Source organism: Triturus cristatus, chromosome 5_1 (genome assembly GCF_964204655.1).
Source record: "Triturus cristatus chromosome 5_1, aTriCri1.1, whole genome shotgun sequence".
In the NCBI taxonomy this organism is placed as follows: Eukaryota; Metazoa; Chordata; class Amphibia; order Caudata; family Salamandridae; genus Triturus; species Triturus cristatus.
Window position 1 is genome coordinate 563,113,356 of NC_140587.1, and position 17,231 is coordinate 563,130,586.

The 17,231-nt window shown below is 44.0% G+C and overlaps 1 protein-coding gene across 1 annotated transcript in view; it reads left to right on the forward strand.

Annotated features, from left to right (window-relative positions):
- The window catches only part of TRAM1 (translocation associated membrane protein 1), a 201,876-nt gene that overhangs the window by 72,294 nt on the left and 112,351 nt on the right, over positions 1-17,231 (forward strand). The window contains exons 3-5 of the mRNA XM_085605459.1: positions 7,020-7,135; positions 7,490-7,606; positions 11,390-11,448. Of these exons, the coding sequence (XP_085461585.1) occupies positions 7,020-7,135; positions 7,490-7,606; positions 11,390-11,448 (292 nt within the window). The remainder of the gene's footprint in view (positions 1-7,019; positions 7,136-7,489; positions 7,607-11,389; positions 11,449-17,231) is intronic.

The window sequence follows — 17,231 nt, forward strand, 5'->3', positions numbered from 1 at the left end:
AACACACAGATGGATAAAACCTTGGGTAGACGTTTACAAGCCACATTATCTTGAAGTATAATATCTGCAGTATTATGGAGCACGAAAACTGTAGAGATCACGAATGTGACAGAAAAGAGATGGTTCATGTGCACTTGGAGGCGAGATTGTTTATCTTTGGAAGGGGAGGATAGATCAGCCTTGAGTGAGATAAGAAATACAGGGGGGTCTCCAAGGCTTATAAAGCATCAACCAAACAAAATGAGCAAGCGGCACCACAGAGGAGCCAGCCATACAAGGAAAATATGGTTCAAAAGTACAGCACATTTACAGATTGAGTACAGAAGAGCTCACTGAAGGGACTTGCATTTGTCTCCTTGTCACGGAGATATGTGTTGTAAAGACTGGAAAACGATGGCCCAGGAAAGCTCCCTACCCTATCTGGTAAATAAGCGCGGATGATGATGGTGATGGTGGGGAGAGGGGTGTCGGCAGCATGGAGAAGTGGTGAGTGGGTGGGGAAATAAGGAACACTGGCAACACGTAAACCTATATAAAAGTACCTGAACCGCTATGACCTAAACTCCCATAACTGCAGTAATTCAGGTTAGACCCCAGACTGATAAGGAGACACGCCGTAGGCGGCAAAGTTCCCAGGGAACACAAAGGCGGGTGGTTGACGAACGATAAACGCCGGCTGTGAATGGGCACCGGTGGAAGCAGAGGAGTAACTGACAGAGCCCCGCCCCTCCCTTATTATGGAGAAAAGTCGAAAGGGGGGGGGGGGTGCGTGTGCAATGGAGTCACCGCCAAGACTTGCGGACTGCGGTTTCTACCCAGGAAATGTGGGAAACGAGAATGACTCACTGCATTGGGGCCTGGAGAGTGGTTTACGCAGCAAGAGGCTGCCCCCAAAAGTTGGACCGAATATGGGGAAGGTGGAGACAACACTCAGGATTGACATAGGACAGTGGAGAATGACCGAATAGCTCCCCGGGGAGAGATCGAATCCGTACTGCAGACCCTGTCCCCTGACATTTGTGGAGGCAACACCCTCTTGTCAGTGGCTGGATCATATATGGCCCGGAGGGGATGAGATTTGGGTAGGCAGCTGCCACTACCGGAACTTGTCCTCTGGGAAGAAGCATACAAAGATGGATGGGTGATGGTCACATCCTTGTGGCATTTAGTTTGATTTTTTTGGGCAAAAATTTAAAAATAAAAGTAAAATACATCCTCGATACACACTGCTTGTAAGCAACTTGCTACGTACAGTGTAGAGCAGGCTTCTCCAAACTGTAGCTCATGACTGCTACCTGCAAGTAACTCCCGTGTGCAGTTCAGCCTAAGTCTGAAACTTTGGTTGGCTGAATGAATATATTGGACACCAAAATTAAAAAGTATGTAATTGAGACTAATATGTATCTTGGAGAAAAATGTTTAATTTTCCAAAACTAATATTTGACTGATAAATCGGGTAGAATTGTGGGCCACGTATTACTAGTTTTATTAATCTAATGCCAGAAGCCTTGCAACTATAGTCACAATATATTTGCCTCATGTTAAACTCAGAACTACCCATGTAAAGGCATTCCAAATTATTTTTTACATTACTGCAAGTAACACTGCCCGGTGGACAGGAGGTGTTCACTGCTGACAATGTGATGTAATGTGGCCACTAAGTAATATTGTCTGATTGGTCACTATCACAATATTATCTTTAAACATAACTCGTTCTTATTAAAGAAGAGGTTGTAGGCCCCTCAGATACAGAAATTCCAGCTCTGCGACCTCATACTCTGTATGGAAGGCTACTGCTCTCCATTACACATCACTGCGAAGGCAAGCATAATAACAGGATCCCATAAGCTCTGCTCTACCCCATACAATGCCACACGAGTGCAAAACCCTTTTACATGTCTCGCGTCTTACGCTTGTAGGTGTGGAATTGCAGGCAAGCGGTCTATGCCATTAAAATGCAGGTCTAGACCCTGCACACAATGTGCGACCATGTAGTATGCACATACATCAACCCCATCCTACACAATACTCCTACCTCAGCCCCAAAATGTATAGTGAGCAGTAGAACACTCTCATCCCCTCCGTACTATGAGTGACAGTTCAGCGCTCAGTAAGCAAAATAAAAAAAAAAACAATCGGACACCCGCAACGCATAAGCAATGAATGACAGATGATCAGATTCCCTCTTGATTCTACCCCTCCCTGTTAAATGCATCAAAAAGTTTATCATAACAAATCGGATAGGCATTGAGGAGAAAAGGCATACGTGGTACACAAAGCGATACTATATTGCATACAAACTGGTAGCTCGCTGTGAAAGCCAGTTTTACGCCAGTAGCTTTAACCCCGTCTGAGTACACACAGGAATGCTCTAATGTAGAGACAGGAGTTGGGAGGGTGCTGGTTATAAAGGGGGATCGGGAGCACATGCGTTATTAAAGAAGGCAATAGTGGGTTAAGATTGGGATCCCAGGGGGAGGCGACGGGGCGGTGGTCTTGGGCAAATTGTTTGTCTTCGGAGGAGGGCTGGCAGGTGGGGATGTGGGCATAAGTTACGCAGTCTGGGTGCCTTCATCCTTTTTGGCCGGTCGGTTGATGGTGATTACTAGGGGGGCTACGGACACATTGGGGGGTTGGGGGGTCTGAGGAGGGGGTAATTGCGGTAAGAAAGGCGGGGAGGCCCGGGGGTTGTTGGCACAGATGAGGGTAGTTTTAAGGGGATAGGGAAGGGAGTGTAAAGTGGGGAGCTGGCACACGTGGGATGCAGTTCAGGGCTTGGGCAAATGCTAGTCAGCGGGTGTGGTGAAAGTGCCAGACTCCGCACTACAAAGTGTGCAGGAGGCCTCCTTCAGCAAACTACAAGCATGCTTCACTCGTAAAGTGTGGCTGTGGCCTCCGTGCACCGCCATGGGTGCGAAATTTGTGCAGGGTGCTGGGTGGACACGTTGTGTAGGGGTGATCGGTGTGCCCTCGCACAGACTTTGCATGAATAAATTTGCACAAAAGCACTGACTGAGTCCTTTATTAAAAGTGCTGGATGTGCTCTTTGTGCAAGGAGTGTGCCCTTTGTAAAAAAGTGCTGGATGTAGTTGTGCTGTCTTTGAGCAACAGGTTGGAGGCGACCGTTGTGCGGGGGGCTGCTTGAGCCCTTTGTGCAGGGTGCCGATTGAGCCCCTTGGTTTGCGGTTCGAGGCCCAGTTTTCGTGTCCTTGGCCTTTCGTCCATCTGAGGCCAGGGGGATCAGGGGCAGTGCGGTGTTGGCCACGGGCGCTCGGGGTGGGCAGAATAGGGTGCGTTGGGGTGTTTGGGGTGGGCTATGCTGGTCGGGCATGGCCATGCGCAAGTGCTGGGAGATGGCGGTTTGGGCGCTACGGATAGATGCGACTTGCTGAAGGCTGCCTCGGGAGCAGGCTCCTGCGGGTTGCTTCCCCGTGAAATGGACCCAAAGAAAAAACAAGCTCGCGAGTGGTGCGCGCGCCACCGCGAGCCATGGCCTATTGGTGTCTATTACGCGCCCCAAGTGCGTAATAGACACCAATAGGCCATGGGAGGAGCAATGCGCCTGCCTCTGGCCAATTGTGTGCAGTCTTTTAGAATAAGACGCACGCAAAGGCCAATGGGGGAGCTGAAAAGGAAACGCATGAGCGTGTGTGATTCCTAGGTCAGCTCAGATTCCCCGTTTTTCACTTACCAAATGTCTCGTGCTGCGCGAGCACCTTTGCGCAGTGCACCACTAGGCGCGAGACCTAAAAAGTATGAAGTAACCCTTGTGTAAAATCTTTGTTGATGCATAGCTCCCTAAAGCAAATGAGATACACTTCTGACATTTTTTATTTTACAGAATTTATATTGAATCTAAAATTTATAGACCCAGCTTTCATAGATGATGGAGGAGGAGAGCTGATAAAGGAGGGATATTTAAAAAATAAAAAAAATCACACACACACACACACCATTAAATGCAGTTCCTCTAAGTAAGAGTTGCAAAAATGAAAAGAGAAGAGCATAATCACTAGTATGTAGCCTGCTCCTCCCTACATCTACACAGCCGAACAGATCTGTATATTCTGAGCTTGCCATATGCCACTTTGGATGGACCTTTCCAGTGCCTTACCACTCCAGAATGGTCCATTCCCCCAGCTTCCACCTCTTACAAAAGCTTCCTCCTTGCAATCTTTCACCCATGCGAAATACTCCACTTTTCCAGAACAGTTTGACATCTTCAACCTTCATGTCTTGGGATTGTGTTGCTACCCCTGAGGTGTTCGTCCATCATGCTGGGGGCCCTTGTGACTGTTCCTCCTCTTTTAACCATGGGCTCTTTTTTCTAAAGCAACAACTGAAAAAAAGTTTGCCAAAGAAATCGTCAAATTTGTTCAAGGTCACCAGCCTTTGATCAATGCTTCCTGCAATTGATGCATGGACTTCAGTAGGGTAAACTTTGAGGTGCCCATGTTACTTTCAACCATGACGCCTCTTTTACTACTGTGTCATATGCGAGCTTAATATTCACTCACCCCAGGAGACGGAGATGGTTTCCACAGACTTCACTGATTAATTTTGGAGCTGCAGAATATAGTCAGTCGTCCGTTCTATTTGGATTAAGCCAGCCATTGAAATTTAGGAGGAGCATTCTGGAATTGTCTGCTGCGTTTCTGGTCCTATGTGTTTCTATTCTCAGCCTCTAACAAACATGGAATAGGTGAGCCTCTTTCATCTAGCTGTAGATCATTGGGAGGAGGATTCAAGCCGTCATAATGTTCCATTCGTCATAGTTACTTGTGGCTGGAATGTCGAGGCATGCATTCCTCATGCACCCACATAGATGTGAACTCGACCCCAAAGACTTGGCGAATCCTTAGCACCTGTAATTCTCTTTTGCCAAAGTACTTAACTAAACAAAAAAAGCCTGACGTGCATTGTGAGCACCAAGATCGGCAATGCCCAAGAGAATCATCCATCTGGACTAAAGGTTCCTACACCCCTGCAGAACAGCTCCCAAATACATGGAGACTGCACACTGTTCAGCCGGGGAAAGTGTACTTGCCCTGCTGCATGAGGCTCAATGTGAGCAGCACCAAACAAGCTGCTTTGCTCTAGATTTCCTGCTCATGCAACCTTCTTTAGTACCACCTATGTCCTTGGAGTTTCTGGTGGGTGTCCTTTCTGGCATGAGTCTGCTGCTGTATTTTCTCTGAAGTCTGTACGGCATCTCTGATCTCCATGGCGGAAAAAAATAATCCGAGAGTTTGGGGGTTGTAACTAAGGCTCCCTGTTTTCCGTTTTTACTGATTTTTACAGATTAATACAGACAGAAAACATTTACTTTTCTTGCCAGTATATTTTTAAACGTGGATAAAAACGGAAATTGTGTTGCTTTTTGAGTAATTCTAAATACTGTCTGCCATGACTGCCAGGCCAATAGCTGTGCGATTTGTTAGGTAAGGGTGCTAAAAAAAGACAGGAATTTTAGGAAAGAGTCTTTAATAGCAGTAGATATGCACAAGGCTGATACTGAAATTTGCATATTTTCTTATAAGCGCATTGATTTATCTGGTTGGCATGAGTGCATATTTACCGATTAAATAATTGTGGAAATATACTAATTTTAGCTTCATTTTTCCAGAAAGCCAATTGTCAAAAAAAAAATACCATAAAACTGAGTCCTAGTTATTTATAACCAAACCAAAAGAATCTGGTTTTGCACTTTCCGACTCTAACCACTAGATGCCGGGATATGCACAGTATGTGGATCTAGAAGACGACTATGCTGCAAAACTATTGTTACATGTAAGTAACTAGTTTCTTTACCCCTCTGTAAATCATGCAAAGTCACCAGGGCAGTGAAGCATGTACTTTCCTCACTTCCCAGCATAGTCCAACCAAAGTGGTTCTTGGACATCCTGATCTTGACCAGTTATCTTCCACTGGAATCTCAACTTCTGTTTCAGAGAAACAGAAGTTATCACTTCCTCTCAAATCCGGAGTTGATCATCAGCCCACCAGACTGAATTGCTGATTAGTGCTTCTCTTGGATACTTCTGGCCTCTTAAAAAGGATTTCTTTCACCTGCACAGTAAACCCTGTTCCACATGCTTTACAGATGATTGAGCTATTATCAATAGCTAATGTCTCTCATGGAGTGCGTGCATTATTAAGGGCACCTCTCATTAGGTAACATGATTGACTGACTTCTACTAATATCTGAACTACATTATCATTGCCACTTGTATCATCTCACTAGCTTGCCTGTGATCTCTCTACGTTTGGTTCACTTTTAAACACTATTTTCCAAAACATTTTATACACCACTATTCTTCACCTTCAAGATTAGATCTGGCTTTGATCATGTTCAGGTGCCGGCTTGGTACTGCGCAAGGGAGTTCAGTTAGCCTATTCAGTAAATGTGAAGAGAATACTGCTCAGAATGACCTTCCTACAGGGCTTTGTCCCATATAACTCATTACTTTACAATTCAGGCTTTCTGCAGTACAGTCATTCTTGTTCTAATAGCACGCAGGTACCCTCTGTTGACAACAGTAGCAGGATCCCGCTTTCACACGTTAGTAATCCACAAGGCTACACCTATACGTGTTTTATTTTTTCTGACTAGCTAACTAAAATTTAGAATTTGACCGTGAGATGCCTGGTGCCCTTTGTATTGGATGGGGAGAGGTAACAGTAGGCATGGGCTGGGATGACTGTTGGCTTAAACTGGCCAGTCCCAGTTTCTACCAGAGTTACCAAATGCCGTTTCTTTGTCCTAAATCTGAAAATTAGCAAGCCGTACTGGAGTGTGACACTAGTAGACCTCTAAATCGTCCCAGTCATGACTCGCGACGCACTGATTTTTGCATGAATCGGAAAAGAATTTGTTTTGGAGCCCCGTTTACATTTTATAGAATCGATAACCATACTATACCTTTTAAATAGATTTGTGCACAAGTGCATTGTATTGACATGCCACAGTATTTGTTTACTACTGGCTTTCATTTGTGTTTATTTTTTCTTCTTTACAGAGTTGGGTGACTCCATTAACCTCTATCATTATGGTATCAAAGATGTGGCCACAGTTTTTTTCTATATGCTGGTCGCTATAATCATGCATGCAATTATTCAAGAATACGTGCTAGATGTAAGTATACTTTTTTTATTTTAATTTAAAAAACTATTCCCTAGATCTCACAAAGTGTCATCACTTGTTTGATAATTTGTTTTTCAGTTTTTTTGGAAACAAGTTTGTTCTCAAGTTATGCTCAAAATAGTCTTAAAAATTAAACTTTTTTTTAAATTACCAATCCCCTGCTTGATTCGGTCTGTCTTCATGCACTTATCAAAATGATTTTGGTTTGACATACTGACTGCATTCGACTACCTGTAAACTTCAAATTACAGTACTCCGTACGTCACAATTTATTTTTGCGGTTTGTTTTAATGGAAAATAAATACAGATAACAAAATCTAGTGTCCCTTTTTGTTGCCCTTTCAGAAAATTAACCGTCGCATGCACTTTTCCAAAACGAAACACAGCAAGTTCAATGAATCTGGTCAACTCAGTGCCTTCTATCTTTTCTCCTGTGCTTGGGGAGCCAGCATCATAGCCTCGGTGAGTAAACAGCTTGTTATACTAATCGGCTTTCAGAACTTGCAGATCTGTTAAATAAATTACCAATCTCCCAACTAGATAAACGTTACGCATGTATGCTAAGGCCATGTGCTTATTCGTGGCTTAGTATGTTTCTGAGCTATGATACCAGGATCTTTACATGCAACAATCTTGAAAAGGAATTTAAACATATTAGTAAATACATGCAACATTTGCTCAATTGCTGTAAAAAAAAAAAAAAGCATTACTCTTCTTTTCTGCTAATAAAAAGCTTTGAAGGGCAAACTACAATGACACTTATATTAAAGGAAGACTTTAAAAACATTGACTGTGGCCTGACGTGGCTGAGCATTATTGCTTCTGGAGTAAATTGTAAAGTTTCGGACATTTCTCATGTATACAGGTGAGTAATCTCGATTTATTCAGGCACAAGGGGCAACTATGTTTTTCATTTTTTATTTATTGAGCTTCCCCTCTAATTCACATGTGCGGCATTTACTTGGAGCACTTGATGATTATTGGACTTATTAGGTTATCCTGTTGTATACCTGTCATTTAACGCTGGCGTCCCAGCTAAACCAGCGTCCATGCATTCCTTTTGGATGCCCAAATTAGAAGTTTTACTCCGAGTAGAAGCTCACTTGTGAGGTGTTAAAGGTTTGAAACTCTGATACATCATGAAGCAGTAAATGACACTCCACTCAAAGTCCAGCCAGGGTTTCCGACTCAGACGAATAGCACTTTTATTTACAGTTAAGTAAAAGGAGCACATTGAAAACCAGAATGTGTAGCTCTTTCTGGCACACCTCTATAATCCCAAGCGTTGCTGTAATGCTTATACTCTAGACGCTAGAGTTTTTTCAAGACAGTTAGAACCCTTTGACCAATGTTACACTATGAGGACGTGCTTGAATTGACTTTATGTACTCCAGAACTCGTCTGCTGTTTTCACTCCTAGGTTTAGAGGCAGTCTTAAGAGTTTCATTCATTGGAACAGCGACTGCAGGCAAAAAATGAGTACTGTCCCCTCCCAAAGCTGTAGAGTAGGAACGCCGACTTCATCTTTCCAGCAATATCTTTCTTGGAGCAGAGGAGCAGCTCCCCTGCATCTGTAGGCACTGAAAAGCATCTGCCTGGTCCACTGTGTTGTTGGCCATTGGGCCCACCAAAAGAGCAGCGCTACAGGAGAAGGTCTTCATGCTCCAGGAGGTCAGATCCCAGGATCCCCAGGAGCCACCCAGCACCAGTACCCTGGGTATCAGAGCAGCTGCAGCAACCAACGCTTGTTGGTGGCCAATCTGGAATCCAATAGCACAAAGGCAGACCTACTGTCGAGGGACATCAGGATCCACAAGTCCAGCACCGAGAGTGGCCCTGCTGCCCTGTTTCCCCTCTTCACCAGGTCACCAATTCAGAGAGAGTCCCTGACCGCCGCGATCTCACGCCTCAAAGCACCTCTGCACCGGAGCCCTACAGCCCAAGTGAGGTGACGGTGCCAACGGGGTCCTGAGACCCTCGACAGCTGAGCCAAACGTTGGGTTTGGCCAGACTGGTCCACCAATAGCCGCCTGCAGCCTCTTTCTACTGCGACCAAGAACCATGAGTATTCAGCAGCACAACCCCCTGCCAGACAAAGCACCACCAGAGCCACCATCCTGATATCCACTGCCTGCCCAAGACTCTCAAGACCTGATCTCACCTATGAGTTTAACCAGACTGCCCCCGCCGACCCCTTCCCTGTTCCTGTTTGCAGCCTCTTTTCATCGGTACAGTTTCCCATTGACTTCAACTGGACACCCGAAGCGGAAAAGCTCCTTTGCACCCAGACACCCCAGCCGAGGTAACCGGTTGGTGCTGCTTTGGACCTTGCGGCAGGCTTAGTTTCATTTCAAAAGAACAGTCCTATAAGTCGCTGCCAAGTGACTGTGTGCAGTATGTTTCTTTCCCATAGGATAACATTACCACTTCAAAGTTACAAATACAAGTGTGTTTCTTTATTCTGCTATGGCAGTGCCATACCAGGAGCAAGAACATTGCCAAAATGAAAACAGATAAATGCAAAAAACAAAATCGAAGGCAGGCCTTCATCTATGAACCCATGATGTGGAACAGCATCCACATCGATGTCTAGACAGCCCCTCCCCTCCTGCAATTCAAAAAAGAACTGAAGAAAACCTATGGAGAACACTACCAACCTACACAATAAGAAGCAACCACCCCCAGTCTACTTAGCCACATGTAAATGATTATGACGCGTATCTCCGACCTTTGCCCTCCTGTTATGCACTTCCAGCTGTCTAGCTAGATTTGAACTTTAAACATGCCAATACATTTACAAACATGGCTTGACTCCCATTGGAGCAAAGGAAGAGGAGTATCTCAAAGCTCCTCCCCAAGAGGTTTTTGTAGCTCTAATCTTTTGCTGCAGATATAGTGAGATGGGGATCCTCAGACTGTGCCCTCATGAACACTGTTTTCAAAGGTCTGATACAATTTCTGTTTTTCAGACTTCTCCCTGTGAATTTGCTACCCTATTGGATCTTTTGTGCTACAAGTTGCAGGGATTAGGAACACATTTCCTTTTTCTGCTCGGTTTTCCAAGGAATTGGGACATTGGTTTTAATCGGTCCGATTCTCTACTAAATCTAAAGATTCTGCTCAACTATGGCAGACCTGTGAAGCAAATAAAATATATATTTTCTGATACTCTACACCAGCAGTGCAATTAACTCTTACACCCTAATCATGCCCCATAGAACAAGTGCAAAATTGTGTCTATAAAAATTCTTTAAGACAAGAAAATGAGGCTGGTATTCACACTTTAAATGAAATCATCAGGGGTGGAATGTGCCCTTGTTGCTCTTCCACGTCCTTCTGCCATGCCAAAGAGGATATGATGAACTTGAGTTTTCTGACGAAAGATGCATCTGTCTTAATTTTTGCCCAGGTCTGCCGCCAAACTATTTGAGGCTGCCTCCTTAATAAAGACTTTGTTTTTGCTACCTAAAAAGGTGCCCTCCTCATTTCTGGTCTCAAAAGCTTAAACCTATTTGGCCATGGCTTAATAAACAACGGCCAGGCCTCAGACGTTGGTCTTCATTGCAGAGCTAGTTGGCAAAGAAATCCTTGTTGATTTAAGGAATCTTTGAATTGATTGTGTCGCTTTTGACTTCTGTCACATCTACATTCAGCAAGAGACACCTCCTTTTTAATTTCATTCCTCGAACATCACCCCCCACATCCTCATTGATAACAGCATGTACAGTTCTTTTGCGAATACGTTTAGAATTCCTAGCCATGGAATAGAGGTGAAGCAGTGATTTGTGAAGGAAAACTGCAAAGGGATAGTTAAGTGACAAATGTTTTTGTTTGGCTGATGAGTCCTTTAAAATGGCAATGTGTTTCGAATTTTATGAATCTAGTGTCAAAATCATATTTAATTTGGCCTATTAATATGTACTTTGGAAAGAAGGATTCTATTTATTGGAATGAAGAAGGAAAAGCCTTTGGAGCAGAAATCAACTAGTGTGTCTCCTCCATTCCTGGTCTGTCCATTACCAGACAGAACTCATAGCAGAGTTGAGAAAGGGATTTGTAAACCACCTGTTAGATTCTTAGACCCCATTTCAACTGGAGCGACATTTAAAATGCATAATGCGACCCTTCACCTGGTCTATTGGTGTTACTTGGTGGTATGACATGAAATGTGAAGTTTGTTTCATATTAGTCGGATTTAAATATATTGTTAATAGCGCAGTCACCTTTCCTTCTGTCACATTTCAGGAAAACTATGCATCGGATCCAACTGCTCTGTGGAAAGACTATCCTCATGTTCATTTTCCGTAAGTTGAAATCTTTATAATACAGGAGCTATCACTTGAGTTAGTTATCACGTGTACATGCGCTTATAAGGGCTTTCACTCACTTTTGCTCATACAGATTTACTCAATGCAAGAAAGTAGGCTACAGAAGTTCTACCTTCCAAATATCACGTTTCAAGATAGTTTTTCGTGGAAAGTGGTACAGTGGTTTATAGGTTTCACAAATTCTAATGAAGCTCGCTTTCACACTGAAGCCTTCTCTTATAAATATCCTCCGATATTGAACAGCTTCCAGAAAATGATCAGTTCTCCAAATCAAGAGACTGGTGGTGCCACTGCTGATATTAACAACTTATTTAAGTCTGCAATACCCAAATGGGCAGAGCAGTTCTATGGTGATGTTTCAGTGTACCACAGGAGTTCAGTTCTATTTGTTTTTCATTTTTACTGTGTTCACCATTTGCAAAGATATATTCTGTTCCCCGAACCAAAGGGTTTCAGCTATGTAATTGGTTCAGAGCCCCTGTCTTTTGGGCTCCCATAGGTTTTGTATGCAGTGTCTGGGGCTCAGCATTTTTCTAGTGCTTCCAAATCCTATATCCAGATGCACCGAAATAGAGGGAATGCACACCTGAGAGAGATACAAACACCAATCTCCATGCCACTTTTGGGAAAGAAAAAAGACATCTTGGCCAGTTGAGGTTCAGAATACAATATCTCCACCTAATTATCTGAGCTCTCAAAGGCTAGCCTTGTAACATCATCGACTAGTTAACCCAGCAAGACATTTCTACCAACAATTGCAGAAGTAAGGCACTCCAAATATTAATAAAGAGGACTTGGTAATTACTTAGTTTAGGATGTCAATGGAGTGAAGCAACAGGGCGGAAAATGGGTGATTCGGGGGGAGGGTCGGGTGGTGCAGAGAATCACCTTAGATCATAAATCCAGAGCCAATCTCGACCAGTCCTGCCAGCTACCCTCTGCCCGAGCAGCAAGATCATCAGCGGCATTCTAGTCTGGTAGGGGGGGGATCACATCCACCACCAGACATAACAATCCTCTATCTTTCAAGATAATCAGTAACAACTCACTAAGCCAAAACAGAAATAACAGTACTGGCAGACCTCCAACCACACCTTCTCTTCACAGAAACCTGTTTGGGTTACAATGTTGCTCCCACACTACACCAAGCAATCCCCAGTGGGTAGTAACACTTCATAAATATAGCAAATAAGAACTGTTGTGGGATGGCAGCAGTCCTCAAAAGTACCCTCTTCATGTTCAACATACATTTTTATTTTTTTTAAGTCACCGTCTTGGAATGTTAAATACTCAATTTTTCACTGCTCCCCTTCAGTGAATTGTTGTCTCCTTTCTCCTCATCTATTAACCTCCCCCACACATCTGCTTTGTCACATGCTTTCCTGGGCTTGGTAGTGGACATACCACTGGACCATCTGAATAGCTGGATAGTATGAGCGCTCAAAATCAGAAACCAGCACTAGACCAAGCTGTTTTCATGATCACTGTGTTGAAGCACTTTGCTTCCCCTAGTTGGTCATTAGGCCTATTTAGCAGGACACACACTTGGTGCTGTATTCTCCTAAAGTCTAATTTCAGTCACTGGAAACCTCCGCACTACATGGAGTGGCCACCTCATCATATCGTATCAAGTTTAATCTTCAAGTAGCATCCCAACCAGCCATCTCCATATCCAAATTCATACATAGCTACTAAACTATAGAAACCTTTCCACCTCCCCTCGAACCTGGTAAGAAAATGGAGTATTTTTCTCCCCTCAGACCTGGTAATGTTCATAAAACATTTCCATCAGTGTTTAATCGGAGCATTCAAAATGATAGTCTCACTCAAAATAACCCATATTCTATAAAACAGGAGGAGAGTGGCTTGCATCAACTTGTATGTATAACTGTAAACAAAAGAAACCAGTTCCATCAGGCTGTGGAGGAAAACTTAAAACCTCAACAACCAGAACAGCTTCGTTGGCAGTTAAAAAGGCTAAAGAGATCCTACTATTCGCAATGCCTCTCTAGTGCTACAGGCCCAATTAAAGAGCTTTCATAATAATCCGTGAATTCCATAAGACCGCTAGGACTTAAACAACCATTAAAAAATACTCCCAGCAAATCTGTGGTACCTCAATTAAACACTTCATTAATTAACCTGATCACTTTGAACCTTGCTCCCTACCAAATTCTAGCAGTAACTTTAACCCCTCGCCCCCTCCAGCTAGTTCTTGTCACATGTTGAGGATTTTGTTCACACCCAGTAGTCCTCTCCCTGCCTTCAGGCAGTGAAGGTATTCTTACGTGCCGTTCAGTGTTAATACAAAAAAAAAACTGTTCCTTTTTTAATCTGAAAAAAGACCCTCCATCTGATTAAGTAGGAGTGAGGGGTGAAACAGGCATGCCAGAGACACACACATTTTGGCGACTTTCTCTCAGCCCACATACAGCACCACAAGGACAGATAGTTTGATATATATTCTGAGGCTTCTCTTATGTACTAATAGGGTACAAAACACAAGTTGCTTAGTAGTTAAAAATATCACAAGTAACTTGGCAGTTACAAACTTATTCAGAATGAAATGTGAGCATTATACTGGGGATATATTTTCCCTGTCCCTTAATGCCAAGGCTGACCACAGTCTAGGTCTACGCAGCCCACGATCTGCAACAGACTGTGTGGGGGTACTGCCAGTGCTCTTAAAGATCTTTCTCTCCAAAATGAACCGTACTCCCTACACAAGCAGGGCACTATAGCCTGTTTGTATCCGTTCACTTCAGGATGCAAAATATGTTACAAGCTAAATGTTTCACATTAAGAGTAGCATGTCAGCCTGTGGTAGACTCTTATGAAGGGTAATGGTGGGTACTGATGTACTCTATGCGACAGATGATTATTTGTGCGGTTTTGTAACTACTGATACTGCCAGCTGGCAGATGTAAAGCATAAACACAATATCCTAACTATTTGCAAGACAATATTACAATTCGTAACTATACAGGGCTTTGGGTGCTAGTGGTGTAGATGGAGTACTTTATAAAAAAACTATGCATTGCACACCAGGTGGTGGTTGAAAATGGACCAACCTTCTTACAATTTAAAGTTGCAATGTGCAGCCAGACAAGTAACCTTCGCTCTGGAGTGGCTCCACTCCTGAATCCCCATTTTGTAAAAGAAAAAAGTATATTGTTTTCAGAAAAGCAATAAATATTTGTTTTTCCCCAAAATAGTGACCCAAGCAGCCATAAACCCATATCCTGACTAGTTTTTATATGCAGCTTGTGAAACTATTCTTACATTACTTTACCACCCCAAGCATAAGACATACTTAAGTTCCAGCATGCCACGTCTGGAACACCCTCTTCAGGCTTCATGTTCAACACTAATGGATGCCACTCAGCCTAACAATGCACTACAGAAGTTGTCCGACTGGAAGGCATTTTGGGTACTCAACAAGAGGAACAAAAGTACGTAGAAATAGTACAGTACATGTCACACTCTTACCTGAGAGACTGACTAAAGCAGAGCATCATGATTGTTCATGATCCAAGTGCATCTCTTCTTCCATAAATCATCCTAGTTGAGGGGTCTGAACAATGACTGACAAAACAGAGCTGTCATCTAAGCCCCTCAAGCAACATATGTGAGAAAGTGGCTCTGTATATACTGTTCCCTAATAGGTACAGGGTGTACAGAGTCCACAGTCCCGCAGAGGCTGATAGAGGTCAAAGTTAGGTATGACCTTACTCTCAAAAGTGGTAGCTTGGTCGAGCAGTAAGGCAGTACCAGAGGACAGTGTAAAGCATTTATTGTACACACTCAGTCAGCAAATGGTTTCACACACTCAATAACTGAACTCTAGGCCAATGATTTGTATATATAAAATATATGCTTGTTTTATTTTTAGAACCACAAAGGGGGTAAAAATATACTTTCTCAGAATGAGAGGTTGAATATAAATACTTTTGTTTTAAGCAATACATTTGTGTAAACAGTCACAGTTGGTTGCAATAAACAATCCTATTTCCTAAACATAACAATGCATTGAGCTCAATGGTAAATTCAGGTTATTTGTAATAAATTACTTTTCAGATTACTTTTGGAATTCCAGGTCTGGCTCCTAGAACCAGCCTGGGGTCAGTATTCAGAATCAAGTGATGAAAGTCGACTTAATAACTGTAATGATTTTTAAATAATATTTAGCTATTTCAAAAGTTAGCACTTAGAAAATATTTCACAGAAAACATTCAATGGATCTCTATGGCAAGAAATTCAAATTGCAGGTAGAGTACTTTATCGTTACTTTAGTAATCCAGGACTGGGTGCCTAGACCCAGGACTGGGGTCCTTATCAAAAGCAGGTAAGTAATTTCGTTTGCAGAAATGGTACGATTTTAAAAGAATATTTCAAATTTGCAAAAGTAGACACTTAGAAGAAATTTCACAGAAAAGCAGACAATGGTTTCCTATAGGAGAAAAATGAGTTAGAGGTAAGTATAGTTGTGAACACTTTTCAGAGTCAGGGCTGGGCACCAAGATCCAGCACTGGGAGCTCACCTAGGAGCAGGTGAGTAAATTCGTTTTTGTCACTTGGCTGATTTTTGGTGAATTTTTGCAGTTTTGAAAAGTTCACACTTAGAAGATTTTTGAAGAAAAAGCCAGTCAATGTTACCCTATGAGGAAAATGAAGTTAGCGGTTTAAGGGTAAGTACTCGACTGGTAGTGTTGAAATTCCGGGCATGGACTCGGGGGTCCCCCAGTGTCAGGTAGGTACAGTTGGTTCACCCTCAGCGGTTTCAGGACGGCCGGGTGCAGAGAGAGTTGGGCCCAATGTTATCCTATGAGGGATAGGGGGGCCTTGGTTGGTGGCTGCTGTCTGGCAAGTCACGCGGCTGTGGGAGCTGGGCTCCTGGTCACTTACTCAGGGCAAGTGGGGAAGTAGGTTAGTGTAGAGAGGGCACTGCCAGGGCCACTCGGGCGGCTGGGTGCAGGGTGCTTTTGAGCCTTAGGGCGCTCAATGGAAATCAATGGGAATGTTCCGGTTTGGAAAGAGGCTGCAGGCTCGGGGACGAGGATGTTTCAGGTGCCACCACCACTTCGAGAGGTAAGTTGGGTAGTTGTAGGTTAGGTGGGTACCCCGGGATTGGGCACAGGGGGTCGCAGGGCGCCGGGTGCAGGGGTGCCTTTTGACGTCGGGAATCTTACCCTCTGGTTGATCGCGGCTGGGGTGGCACTTGGTTCTGAGGCTGCAGGCTTCTTCCAGGAGGTCGAGGGGGGTCCTTGGGTGCCGGACTCTGGGTCACAGTCGCCGTGGGGTCGTCCTCTGGGTCTTTGTCCACTCCGGCACTGGCCAGGCTTGGCTGGTGCAGAGTGTGTTGGGTCCGCGGTCCCGGGCTGGTGCCAGGGATAGCAAATAGGTTTCTTGAGTAGAGCCTCTACTCGTGGGAGTCCCAGGGGCTTAGAGCTAAAAGGTAGCCAGGTCCTCCGGGGTTGGTGAGGTTGTTGGCCACGAGGGATGCCGCGCTGGTGCAGGTTCGAGAGTCGACAGGCCGGTAGGGCTTGGGCCAAAGCAGTTGGTGTCTTCTCTTTTTAGCAGCTGCAGGGCAGGTCTTTGTTCTTCTTGCTCTTCTTGTCGTTTTCTATCTGGAATCTAGGGAAGGAAGGTTCAGGGGGCCCCTAAATACTAGATTTAGGGGCGTTACAGGTAGGTGAAGGCCAGGGACCAATGGGTCCTTGTCCTGGGGTGGGTACACCCCCTATCCTGCCTCTCTCCTG